Here is a 14,718-nt window from a genome sequence, read left to right as displayed (position 1 = left end):
GCAGAGTGGCTCACAGCCTGATGGTGGCGCTATAGTGTAGCAGAGTGGCTCACAGCCTCTGCCTGATGGTGGCGCTATAGTGTAGCAGAGTGGCTCACAGCCTGATGGTGGCGCTATAGTGTAGCAGAGTGGCTCACAGCCTGATGGTGGCGCTATAGTGTAGCAGAGTGGCTCAGAGCCTCTGCTGATCAGAGGTCAGTGTGTAAAAACGCTGGGACAACGCTCCACACGTCCCAAACTTCTCCCTACTGGGACAACGCTCCACACTGTAGAATGACCATGGAATACTGGTAACTTTATAAACCGAGTTCCATTTATTAATGGTGGACCCTATTGGAAACAAGTGTAATGCTTAATTGGGTCGTCCACTCACAGTTAACAGCCTTTGTATTGAGTTTGTGCTTGAAATGTACTGTAATTCTGCAAACTTTTAATACATTCTTCAATCAATCAATCAATCAAACACAATGTACAGCTCTCAGTCATGGACTTTCAGTGTAGCAACTACACCAGTGTGAATGATAATAACAACCGGCTCGCGCATGCGTGGTATATCATTACTACTACCGTGGCTGCCGAGGCACATACAGAGCGAGCATTGGGTGAATGCTCTACACACAGGTCCCAAACTCTTCTCCCTACTGGGACAACGCTCCACAGGTCCCAAACTCTTCTCCCTACTGGGACAACGCTCCACAGGTCCCAAACTCTTCTCCCTACTGGGACAACGCTCCACAGGTCCCAAACTCTTCTCCCTACTGGGACAACGCTCCACAGGTCCCAAACTCTTCTCCCTACTGGGACAACGCTCCACAGGTCCCAAACTCTTCTCCCTACTGGGACAACGCTCCACACGTCCCAAACTCTTCTCCCTACTGGGACAACGCTCCACAGGTCCCAAACTCTTCTCCCTACTGGGACAACGCTCCACACGTCCCAAACTCTTCTCCCTACTGGGACAACGCTCCACACGTCCCAAACTCTTCTCCCTACTGGGACAACGCTCCACAGGTCCCAAACTCTTCTCCCTACTGGGACAACGCTCCACACGTCCCAAACTCTTCTCCCTACTGGGACAACGCTCCACAGGTCCCAAACTCTTCTCCCTACTGGGACAACGCTCCACACGTCCCAAACTCTTCTCCCTACTGGGACAACGCTCCACACGTCCCAAACTCTTCTCCCTACTGGGACAACGCTCCACACGTCCCAAACTCTTCTCCCTACTGGGACAACGCTCCACACGTCCCAAACTCTTCTCCCTACTGGGACAACGCTCCACACGTCCCAAACTCTTCTCCCTACTGGGACAACGCTCCACACGTCCCAAACTCTTCTCCCTACTGGGACAACGCTCCACATTGTGATGTGTCTTTTCCTCAGGGTTCTGTGGAGATTTTACTAAGTTGCTTGTTGAAATGAATATGGAGTTCCAAGCAGGCACATAATCCTTATTTCCGTTTATTGGTCAGCAATCAGTTACAGACAGGTTACAGATATCATCGTTCCATCGTATTGAGGCCTGCATCTCAAGCAGGGCCCCCCTTGTCTCTCTCTCTCTGTCTCTCTCTGTATCTCACTCACTCACTCCCCTCTACTGATCCCCTACCTGTCTTATACACTCTTAACATGTGGGTGTCACCCTGTTCCTGCGTGTGTGTGTGTGTGCGTGCGTGCGTGTGTGTGTGTGTGTGTGTGTTGTTGACCCTCAAGGCTTAGTCAACAAGCTACCACAGAGTCGGCAATCAGTCACCACAGGGGTCTTTCTGTTGAAAGCATTCCTTGGGTGGTAAAAGTCACTGAGTCTATTCTATAGCAGGATGGGCTTACAGCTGTTATTTAAGATAGCTGACTACCCAAAGTGTCCCTGGGCCACTTTTAGTGACCTGCTATACTGGATGAACCTTCCACTCAGGCATGAGACCTGCACCCTGCAAGTGTTATGTGTACGATTATGACATATGTTGAGATGCATAAGCTATCAAAATATACATCAGACCCCCCTTCTGGGGAATTAAATATTCCCCAGACATAATTCATATTTTATAAATGACCAAAATTAATTTTCCCAAAAAAATGTTCACTTTTTTCTTTTTTCTCAAAAATCCCAAAATGTTCAAATTCCCCAAACGGTCTCCCTTCGTAGGTAATTACCCTCTTCCCCCCTGGATAATGTGAAGATGAAACACAGTCAAACTCAAAACAAAATGAACAAAATCAATCTGTTAGACAATGACCCTATCAGTCCGAAGCTGTTTGTTGTCACACCCAGATAAAATAAATTCCAGTGAACTGTTCCTAGGCTAATTACTATACTATTTTTAATTTGTTCCCCAACATTAGATAGGCTGATTCCTGTACCTGTATAGACATCAATATTTGTTTGGAAGTGGATTCCAATATCGACTTAATAAGAAATAATATAATATTCCCTTCTCCCCCCCTTCTTAGTTAGTGAGCAACTTTCATGGAATAATGGATGAATGGCCCTGCAGAAACCATCCATCCGACACTCGGAAAGTTGCACACAAACTAAGAACTAACATGTAATACTCATGGTGAGGTTTCAATCTGTATCAATATGTGACTATTAACATAGTAACATTATACTCCTAATGTAGGCCTATTTTAACTGACAATTAAACAACATTTGTATTACTAACTAGAATATAATTCCCATTTTTTAATTGGACTTCACTGTGATACTTAAGGAAGTTATCTAAAATGAACTCATATTACTACCATCAACTATTATTTTTAAACAAATCAACCAAAACCTTTTCAACTATCTATATTGTACCAAATTAGAACCGAACAAGCATGGGGCTTGTTCCGTTGTATCTCCTGTATGACAGACCTGAAACTGAACCATATTTAAAACAGAAATTAAACTCCTTATTTAACTGAAATCCTATTTAGACTAAATCAAATCAAATGGTTAATCATAAAAACAAACATCCCTAAAACAGTACTATTTCAGTACCTTGTTATATCTACTTTGACCTGTCAGAACAGAATACAATATTTTCCAACATTAATCACAATTCAGATGAACCGCGATTTTTTTTTCCCATGACGCAAATTGTTCAGACGTTCAACGCGCTAGGGAAATGGTTCCCACAATTCTTTTTTTTCCTACAGAATAAAAACGCTTGGGAAATCCTTCTTGATTCTCAGAGCTTGCACATAGCTCTCAGATCTGTAGGTTTGAAGCAGACAGTTGTCCCCATACGCTTCAGCACACGTGAACTACAGCTTACTGCAGTCGACAGTAGAACTCCCTTCGAGCATTCACAAGGCTCGAGTGGACAGTAGATTCTCCTCGAGCAATCACAAGGCTCTAGCGTACAACTTCTTGCTTAGCCATGTCAATCATGACAGCAAAAGCATTGAAACGCTCCTTTCCTCCATTGTAACATGAACTTTGGACCGGTCTCCCTTGGACCTCTCCTCCTCTTGGAACGCTCCTCCTCTTTCCAGAGCAGAAGGAGCACGCTCCTCTCCTCCATCACGGTGGAGAACCAGTTGGCGTGGGCCCGTGGGCCGTAGCCGCAGAATAGCGTTCAATCCGACACCTCCTGTAGCGAACACAGGTCTGTGAAAGTCACCTGCTATTGATTTCCGACGGTAGAAGCTGAGTTAGGAGCTCCTCTGTCGCTGTTCTCGTAGTGTTGTCACAGCTGCCGCAGACACCCCCCTGGACTCTCTGCCCTCGGGATGACCTCCTGTAGGCGCTGTCCACACCTATTAATAGGAAACATGCAGGCTCCCTCTACAGAAGTCTCTCACAAATATCCCCAATCATTTCTTAGGATATTGATGACACTACAAGCTACTGGTCACTAAGATGACCTCTCTGGCATTAATCTCACTCTTTTTGCTTGATGGACAGGTGTTTTGAGCTGAGGGGCTGGCTTGCTTTAACCCTGAAAGGTTCAACCGTGGGTCTAGATCCCCCGGTTAAAACTTCCACTCCTAGAGATATGGGTCAAATCCCCCTCAGTATGCTACCAGCAAGTCTTGTGCTCAGAACACAGGGTGGCGAATTCCTGTGATCACCGTTATGTAGTAAGGCTGTCAGCCGTCGCCTCCATTACCCTACACACAAACAGACACTTTTGACTAAAACCAATACTTAACGGTCTCCCTTACAAATGTAGTCCTTAATTGCGATCTACTTGTTGACATCAGACTCCAAAAGCAGACTTTCTTCCCATCTTTTTCTCTAAATAGCACCCCCAATAAACAGCTCACAGCGGGTCAAACAGAGGTAGGAGGTAAAGACAGGACAGGACAGGACAGGAGGTCCACAGGAGGTCCCTAAAGCCCTCTCCCTGTTATCTGAAACTAAACAAGGTATTTATTTTAGGGTGAGAAGGAAATTGCTCTCTCCCCCCTCTTTCCCCTAAAGCACATTCCGTCAGAGCATGCTAAAATTGTCATTGCAATTCCTCACACGTAGCTCTGTAAGTATTTACTCATTTAACTATCACTTTTAGAATGGCTCCTACTAGCAATATTTCACCGGACATAGCTAGAACCTTTTTGAAGTAAGTCTAGTATGAAGTACATTCAATCATTCATTCACTCACATACATTATTCTCAATCAATTCTCGTGATTTAATTCACACCACAAACACTCCCAGGCTTGTGTGACCTTCTCATTGAAACCCCTGGCTGGTGTCTACCCCAAACTCAAGCTTCATATGGCCTGGCAAACATACTGTACGTTTCTTCTGACACCTGTGACAGGTGTACCAAGCCATAAATCCACCACCAAAATAAAAAAGATCAACCGTAGACAAGTCTACCATTGCTATGCGTTTTTCAATGAGAAGTTCCCTTGCCTGTACACACTCTCATACAGAGTTGATTCAAAATACTACCACAGTGTAGTAGTATTATTTTCCAACCCTTCAAACATAACTCACCTAACTCACTCACTTCACACAGTCGAACAGAGAGGGGAGAGGGACCCCCCTCGTCTCACTCACTCATGCACTCAATCAGGCGGTGTCCCCTTTCACACACACATTTCAATAGAGAGGGGCGTGTCAAGTCAACTGTCAAAAGAAGAGCATGGCACTTCTCCTTTAGCTGTCCTTCTCATCCATGAGGTCCGGTCAACTTGACTTCCCTCAAAGTTTCCCATTGTGGTTTCTGATCACATTGTCCAGAAAAATGACCATATATCCCACATTTATGGCAAACACCTCTCATCCTCCAGCTTTCCGGGCTGTGACGTGTCTGTGGCTGCACTGCCCCCTGATAGGGTCGCACAGGTGGCTGACATCCCCATTGTTGCCATCTCTGCTGTGCCGGGTTCTCCCACTGCGGCCTCTCCCACTGCGTCTCTCGTACTCTCCATGGCAGAAGTGGTTGTGGAGGTTCCCACTGTTGTGGCAGCGGACGGTTCGGCAAAACAGCCGTGCAAAAACGCTGCAAGTGCGTCACATCGCCACACCTATAACAGCCTGTGTAATAACGTGGTCCACTCGGCTTGGGATTATGTGGACGAAACTGTTCGGGCTGAGTCTTGTCAACCCTGGGTGCACTGGGTAGGTCAAGAGCCGCCTGGGGCTCAACCCCAGCTGTCACGACAGCCGCTTGTATGATCTGTTGTGCGCCCTCCAACTGGGTCTTGGTCAGCAGTCGAACCATTTCTGTGTGACTTTGTTCCTGCTCATCTGCCTCCTTGCGAGCAAGTCCAACGCAGTGTACAATGTGATCCGCGTACAGAGCAAGGGGCAATTTCGCCAGGCCAACCACTGTCTGCAGATTGGCCCTGACTTTCTCAGGAAGACCTTGTTCAATTTTTGAGTAGACAATAGACCGTTCAAGATCATTACGCTCAGGGTCCTTTCCTGTGGCATCCATCCATTCCTGGCACACGCGGGCGACATATTTACGTGGCGGTTCGGAGACCCCCAGCGGAGATATCGTAATCGTATCCGGATGTACGACAGTGGGGTACAAGACTCTCAGCGCACGCCATAGTGCTCCTCTGTGACTCAAGAAAAGGTCTGCGTCTCCAGCCGTCGTGCCTGCGTACAGTCGAAGTCCCGCACGGACAAGAATGTCATCTAGGCCGTCTATGTCAATCAGATTTGCCAGAAGTTGTTTTAAGTCACCCACAGTTAGCTCTGTCCCAGTCAAAAGGTCCTCAAACTTCGATATCCAGCGGTGCGCACCATCCCGCAAAAGGGGAAGTTGACGCACAATGTCAGTCATGTCGACGGACGCCCATGGCTTGTATTCCATATGTCTGCCCTTCCCCAGCACCGGGAGCATCCTGGGGCAGTTATCATCAATGTCAGGTGTGGGCCTCTTTGATCTGCATGGGCATTCGTTCAAGGCCCCCCTGGAGTCTTTCACACGTCTCCGGCTTGAACGTGTGCGAGTGCCGGAATGGCTCTCGCAATCACTGCTGTCCTGTTCAAAATCCTCATCACTTTTGTTGAAGTACTTCCTCTTACTCCCACTCTGCCTGTCGTGACTCGGTAACACACGTTTCTCCGTGCGTCCAGCAGCTCTGTCACGGCAGTGTTTGCTCTCCAGCTCTTTCAACGCATCAGAATGGTCATTGTACAATTGAACCAAGTCTTTTTCTTGAGCAGCCAATCCAGCCAAACGCTCCGCCAGGTACGTAGTAGCGGCTGAATCCTCAATATTCTCCCGAAAACTCTTCTCCGCCTCAGAAATCTGCCCATGAAGAACAGTGAGACTATCGCCAAGAGAGTTCAGCATCATGACAGCGTCCCCCCTCACTTCCTCCTGTGACAGGTTGCTGCCGCTCATGGCCGGATTGGGGCTTGCTGTCCTTCTGTAGATGTCATCACCTCCATGTAAACTGTGGCTGTGTGCAGCCTTGTCACTGAGATCACCGATCAACTGTTTCTCCCTCACTGAAAGTTCATTCAACTGCGTCTCAATCATACGCAGAAAATGTCTGTGTGCCCTCGTCGACACAGTCAATTCACTGATCAAGTCCCTTTTCAGGCGCCGGACCGATCCCAGCTCCTCTTTAATACAGTCTGCTTGTAGCCCAGGTTTTGACTGCTCAGATGTTCTCACGTCCCTGTTGTCCACCTCAGTCTGTGCTGAGTTGTTGCTGTGCCCCTCAGTGTCAATGCACTGGTTGTCTGTGCTGCAATCAGCGGAAATCTTCTCATCGGGCAGTACTGACACAGGAGACAATGGTACGGACAATTTCCTGCTCATCTCCTCACTGTCAATATGACTCGTTCTCAGCTGTCGACCTATTTTTACTTGAATCTGATGCCATTTTTCTGAAATTCTGGGAATATTCTTAGATGAGAATTTGTTTTGCACAATGTGCACTGGAGTACCCTCTGCGGCCATAACTACTAAATTGTAGATAATCTCACTCACTGTCATAAATTCTGGGTGACACACTCTGTACTCTGACTGCAGTCTCCTCTCACCTCACACAGTCACCAACATGCATACTCATTTGCATACTAGCCCCAAAGAATGAGTAGATAGTCTACAAACTCACTCCAAGGAAAACATGCAATACTTTCTCTGTCACACCAGCCACACAGGAAAATGTAACATAAAGAAATGAGAAAGACAAACTACACATAAAAATAAACAGAAATGCCTCTACATATTTTTTTTAGACTAGCAACTCACTGACTTAGGGAAGAGACCCCCCTTGATCATTTCACACCCACGTCACTCACTGTCCTCATTTACAGGTACATGTAAGCAACAGTTGCTGTAGTTTTGTCCCTAAGGTCAACTTACTTTTGCAGACTATATCTTTTTTTTTTGACTAAAACTTTTAGGCTTAACAATCCAAATTAACCTATCTAATTTTACAAAGGATAAATGAAATATCCTAAATGTGATAATTTACAATGAGAAATGTATTCTCATACTAAACTCTAATTTAAGCTTGAACCCCAAATTAAAGCCAATTTAACCTGAATTAAATCCCCAATTTAATATCTATATTACTCCCCCCTCAGAAACATGTTCCACATGCTTCAGAAATACCTAAAAGAAAAAATAATACTATAGGCCAACCCAAATAATAACACCCAAGCCTAAAGCATAAAATCCTCCCCCGTTCTGTCGCAAAGACAAAGAAAAAGGCCTCCCCAGCATGCGGCATTCAACCCCAACTCACAAAGCTACACTACCATTTAACACTTAAACTCTGTCAACTCCCTAACAGAAGCAGACTCCAAGAACCTAATTACCAACCTAACCAATAACCTGCCTAACACAGCGTCCAGATGTACACCATGGCCCTAACACGTACGCTTAACACAAGAATCACAAACCTATTCCATCATCCTAACTTCAGTCCCAGGTCCCATCCAAAGTCACGTCAAAAGCAACAAAAAATCCACAGATACGCAGGTCCGTCTCGCGTGGCGCAGAAAATCCCCAGACTTTTCCTCACCAACCACCCTCCAACGTCTGGCGCCATTGTGATGTGTCTTTTCTTCAGGGTTCTGTGGAGATTTTACTAAGTTGCTGTTTGAAATGACTATGGAGTTCCAAGCAGGCACATAATCCTTATTTCCGTTTATTGGTCAGCAATCAGTTACAGACAGGTTACAGATATCATCGTTCCATCGTATTGAGGCCTGCATCTCAAGCAGGGCCCCCCTTGTCTCTCTCTCTCTGTCTCTCTCTGTATCTCACTCACTCACTCCCCTCTACTGATCCCCTACCTGTCTTATACACTCTTAACATGTGGGTGTCACCCTGTTCCTGCGTGTGTGTGTGTGTGCGTGCGTGCGTGTGTGTGTGTGTGTGTGTGTGTGTGTGTGTGTTGTTGACCCTCAAGGCTTAGTCAACAAGCTACCACAGAGTCAGCAATCAGTCACCACAGGGGTCTTTCTGTTGAAAGCATTCCTTGGGTGGTAAAAGTCACTGAGTCTATTCTATAGCAGGATGGGCTTACAGCTGTTATTTAAGATAGCTGACTACCCAAAGTGTCCCTGGGCCACTTTTAGTGACCTGCTATACTGGATGAACCTTCCACTCAGGCATGAGACCTGCACCCTGCAAGTGTTATGTGTACGATTATGACATATGTTGAGATGCATAAGCTATCAAAATATACATCACGTCCCAAACTCTTCTCCCTACTGGGACAACGCTCCACACGTCCCAAACTCTTCTCCCTACTGGGACAACGCTCCACACGTCTCAAACTCTTCTCCCTACTGGGACAACGCTCCACACGTCCCAAACTCTTCTCCCTACTGGGACAACGCTCCACACGTCCCAAACTCTTCTCCCTACTGGGACAACGCTCCACACGTCTCAAACTCTTCTCTCTCTCTCTTCACGGTAACTATCAATAAAGGTACAAAAGCAAAAAAAAGAAGAAGTCAATTGTAAATCAAACAACACATGATATAGTTTAAAATCATTGTCAACGATGTTAATACTATCCTGTCAAACTGCATCTTTTAAACTAGAAGTCTGACCAGTGACCACTATGCTGATCATAGCTCTATATTTAGTTGTTCAGTCGGTTGGCTCCCGAGATAAACGTATAGGACCTCTCCTCCCCTCCAACGACCACTCACACTCACAGACGCACACACATTTACAGACAGATTTACAACCAGTAAACTCTACTGTCTCTGTTATCATGTTGCATTGACCTGAAAACAACCTGATGTTAGACTTTGATACAGTAGCCTACATGTTTAAACAGCTCATAATAAAGTTTAATATTTAACTCACATTGTAAGAAGAAGCACTTTCCAGACACGTTCACACATAGACATCAAATAACAGGCCAAAACATGCTTTACCTACAGTATATAAACTCCCCCCCCCCTGGTATGGATACATAGCTTACTTAAAACCTACGTCAAATCTGGGAATACATTTCTTACCAAGAATTTTCTTCGCCAATGTGTTTGTAAAGGTGTCTAATAACATATCTATAGTCACCAATGTGTTTGTAAAGGTGTCTACTAACATATCTATAGTCACCAATGTGTTTGTAAAGGTGTCTACTAACATATCTATAGTCACCAATGTGTGTGTAAAGGTGTCTACTAACATATCTATAGTCACCAATGTGTTGTAAAGGTGTCTACTAACATATCTATAGTCACCAATGTGTGTGTAAAGGTGTCTACTAACATATCTATAGTCACCAATGTGTGTGTAAAGGTGTCTACTAACATATCTATAGTCACCAATGTGTTTGTAAAGGTGTCTACTAACATATCTATAGTCACCAATGTGTGTGTAAAGGTGTCTAGTAACATATCTATAGTCACCAATGTGTGTGTAAAGGTGTCTAGTAACATATCTATAGTCACCAATGTGTTTGTAAAGGTGTCTACTAACATATATATAGTCACCAATGTTCGTGTAAAGGTGTCTACTAACATATCTATAGTCACCAATGTGTGTGTAAAGGTGTCTAGTAACATATCTATAGTCACCAATGTGTTGTAAAGGTGTCTACTAACATATCTATAGTCACCAATGTGTTTGTAAAGGTGTCTAGTAACATATCTATAGTCACCAATGTGTTGTAAAGGTGTCTACTAACATATCTATAGTCACCAATGTGTTTGTAAAGGTGTCTACTAACATATCTATAGTCACCAATGTGTTTGTAAAGGTCTCTACTAACATATCTATAGTCACCAATGTGTTTATAAAGGTGTCTACTAACATATCCCACATTGGTTTATATTCAACCACCCTACGGGAATTGTTGACAGCTGCTGAAAGTACCATACAACCATTATAAGGCAAAATGTTCTAAATTTCATTATACTTTAAGTAGCATGTGATGTGACATGTCAAACTAAGGGGTTTTCATCATTCTGAATCCATTCTAAGCATTTCGTTTGCACAAAAAACACTCCTTGGGCTAAAAACGGCCATAGCCGTCATCACAAATGTCATGAGGTTGGCACATTTGGGCAAGTGGCTATGGCCAAACTAGGGGGTCTATGGCCAAACTAGGGGTCAAACAAGGGGGTTTTCATGATTCTGAACCCATTCCAAGCATTAGTTTTGCACAAAAATACTCCTTGGGATAAATTCAGCCATAGCCACTTGCCCAAATGTGCCCAAATGTGCTGAACTCATCACATTTGTGATGACGGCTATGGCCGTTTTTAGCCTTTTTATTTCAGAAGTGTAAAATCCTCCAGTGAACATTCTGAACATTAAAGGTTCCTTATGTTGCTGTCAGGGTTGATAATCAGAGAGCAGAGTCTCCTGTACCCAGCTGTGTCTCCATGAAGAGTGACAAGTCTAAGGGTCGATTTATGAACTTCAAAGATGGACGCCACTCTTCCAGAAAGAGGTGAGAATGTAAAACAGACACACACAGTTAGTTACTTTGACATAAATGTATAAAACATTGGGTCCAAACAATAATCGAAAACCCATGAATATAAACTTTAAAAAAGGTACAATACATTAAAATATACAATACACAACACAAAATCTCTTTACTCGTACAACAGGAGCTTTCTGTTGATTATATGCACACGGCTGCCATCTTGCCAGCAAGGTGCTACCTAGGTGCAACTTCCCATAGACAGCCCATTCATCCAAACAGAACAGTCCTATCTAATTGTATTAAATAACGTCAAACTCACCAACATTGCAGCTGTACGGAAAGCTTGGATTATCCTCTATTTGCAATGTGTTTGTGTAATAAAAATCCACTGTAGACATGTTATGAGCTACTCCCTGTCAAGGAATTCCTTGCAGATGATTTTTTTCTAAGTGCTGGAGTTTGGAAGCGCTCGTTGACTATCACTCAACAGCCCATGTGTACCACCTGTTTAGAATGTGCACATAATGGCATTATGTGCACATTCTATGCAGGAGGCAGCAGGAGGTTGCTTTACTGATAACGAACACACACACACAACATGAAATAAATGCTTAAACATGTAGCTAGGTGTAATGTTAGAGACCACAGAAGACATGTGAAATAAATGCTTAAACATGTAGCTAGGTGTAATGTTAGAGACCACAGAAGACATGTGAAATAAATGCTTAAACATGTAGCTAGGTGTAATGTTAGAGACCACAGAAGTGAACATTACTGTTGTCTATAGATATTACTCTATAGACAAATTCACAGAGGGTTGCCCTGGTGCGGCCATTACTGAGGTGTACGAGCAGCAGCACTGATTAGCTACACCTGATCTACGGAGCACTGCTCCATGGATTAGGTAGGGGTGCCCAGGCCATTCAGGCCTTTTTATTTCAGAGAAGTGGTGAACATTCTAAACATTAAACGGTTCCTTATGTTCCTGTCAGGGTTGATCATCAGAGAGCAGAGTCTCCTGTACCCAGCTGTGTCTCCATGAAGAGTGACACGTCCAAGGGTCGAATTATGAACTTCAAAGATGGACGCCAGTCTTCCAGAAAGAGGTGAGAATGTAAAACAGACACACACAGTTAGTTACTTTGACATAAATGTATAAAACATTGGGTACAAACAATAATCGAAAACCCATGAATATAAACTTTAAAAAAGGTACAATACATTAAAATATACAATACACAACACAAAATCTCTTTACTCGTACAACAGGAGCTTTCTGTTGCTCCAAAAGTGACAGGTAGGCATGGAGCATATCTCTGATGTCAGGAAGAAAACAATTAACTCCAAAATGTAAATCTTTCAGGAAATGAAAAACATGTTTTTTCAGGAAATTAAGAAAACCTTATATTTTGAATACAAAGCAATACAGCCTCATCAAAGTTGGTGTTGTGACTTTATATATTGTCAATTACTTCCATGAGAGGGGGAGAGGTGGTGGAGTTAGCTGCTTTAGCAGACAGTTTGAGAGGGGGAGAGGTGGTGGAGTTAGCTGCTTTAGCAGACAGTTTGAGAGGGGGAGAGGTGGTGGAGTTAAGTGCTTTATAGCAGACAGTTTGAGAGGGGAGAGGTGGTGGAGTTAGCTGCTTTAGCAGACAGTTTGAGGGTCCAATGGAGTTAAGAGGTTTTTTCCCAAGCGTTTTTAACTACTTTCCTTTGGTTCAATATTTTGGAAACTGTATAGTGTTCAATAGCACTGATTTATGGAATAAAATCAAAAACCTCAAAAAGGGAGTTAGGAGGTTTCCTCCCGACAGCAACGTATGCAAAGTTCCTCTGTTAGTTCACACACACACAGACACACACACAGACACAAACAGACACACACAGACACACAGACACACACACAGACACACACAGACGCACACACACACACAGACTCACACAGACACTCGTGTCGTGTCCATATTTCACTGTCTTGTGTGAGGAGACACAGCAGTATTAGCCTGGTTAATACACCAGACCGAATCAGCCGTTGGCAAAAAAAAGTTGCCTACCAGCGGATTACGGTCTGGCGAGGCTCAGTAGCACGCCTCTTTCCTACAGCAGAGAACAGGTCGGACCAATCGGGACACGGTATGCAATATAGGCGGGCTTTGGTACAGTGACGTTCAATGCTTGAGACCTTTGACTGACAGTAGCTCTGACCAATTGCGTCGAAGAGAAAATGTTCCCCGGGAAATGAAATCCAAGTGGAGCCAGCCCAGACTGATATACCGCGACAGTGTTGTGTGATATTAGTCTGGCTTATTAGCCAGGCTACAGCAGTATGTGCTGTTCATTTTGCACGCACGCGCGCACGCACGCATGCACGCACACACGCACGCACACACGCACACACACGCGCACGTGTGTGTGCACACACGCGCACACACACACAGTCTTCATGTTGTTTCCAATAACTAGTGAAGTAGACAGTGATGTTGGTCAGTAGGAATATCTTTAGACATTCTATAGGCTCTTCTGTTCTATGCAAATCATTGTCAAGGATGTTAATACTATCCTGTCAAACTGTATCTTTTAAACTAGAAGGCTGACCAGTGACCACTATGCTGATCATAGCCCTATATTTAGTTGATCAGTCGGTTGGCTCCCGAGATAAACGTATAGGACCTCTCCTCCCCTCCAACGACCACTCACAGACGCACACACATTTACAGACAGATTTACAACCAGTAAACTCTACTGTCTCTGTTATCATGTTGCATTGGCCTGAAAACAACCTTAGACTTTGATACGGAACATGATTAAACAGCTCATAGAATCATAAAGTTTAATATCGAACTCACATTTTAAGAAGCACGTCATTATTTTCAACGGACGGTACATCATCATCATCATTTTATTTAACTCACGACCATGATCACATGGTACAGATTCATAAATGGTATACAATAAAAAGTATACAATACAATACACAATATTACATACAGACATATCAATATCACATACAGACATATCAATATCACATACAGACATATCAATATTACATACAGACATATCAATATCACATACAGACATATCAATATTACATACAGACATATCAATATTACATACAGACATATCAATATTACATACAGACATATCAATATTACATACAGACATATCAATATTACATACAGACATATCAATATTACATATCAATATTACATACAGACATATCAATATTACATACAGACATATCAATATTGCATACAGACATATCAATATTACATATCAATATTACATACAGACATATCAATATTACATACAGACATATCAATATCACATACAGACATATCAATATTACATACAGACATATCAATATTACATATCAATATTACATACAGACATATCAATATTACATACAGAC

At 43.6% G+C, this 14,718-nt stretch overlaps 1 protein-coding gene across 1 annotated transcript in view; it reads left to right on the top strand.

Moving 5' to 3' along the window:
• The window catches only part of LOC306918985 (NACHT, LRR and PYD domains-containing protein 3-like), a gene marked incomplete at its 3' end in the record, with an annotated part of 96,422 nt that overhangs the window by 25,146 nt on the left and 56,558 nt on the right, over positions 1-14,718 (top strand). Inside the window, exon 7 of the mRNA XM_079531821.1 lies at positions 12,302-12,415. Within this exon, the coding sequence (XP_079387947.1) occupies positions 12,302-12,415 (114 nt within the window). The remainder of the gene's footprint in view (positions 1-12,301; positions 12,416-14,718) is intronic.

This window comes from Electrona antarctica, assembly GCF_951216825.1.
Source record: "Electrona antarctica genome assembly, contig: scaffold_403, whole genome shotgun sequence".
NCBI lineage: Eukaryota > Metazoa > Chordata > Actinopteri > Myctophiformes > Myctophidae > Electrona > Electrona antarctica.
The sequence above is the reverse complement of the archived record's forward strand: the minus strand, read 5'-3'. Positions and strand labels throughout refer to the sequence as shown.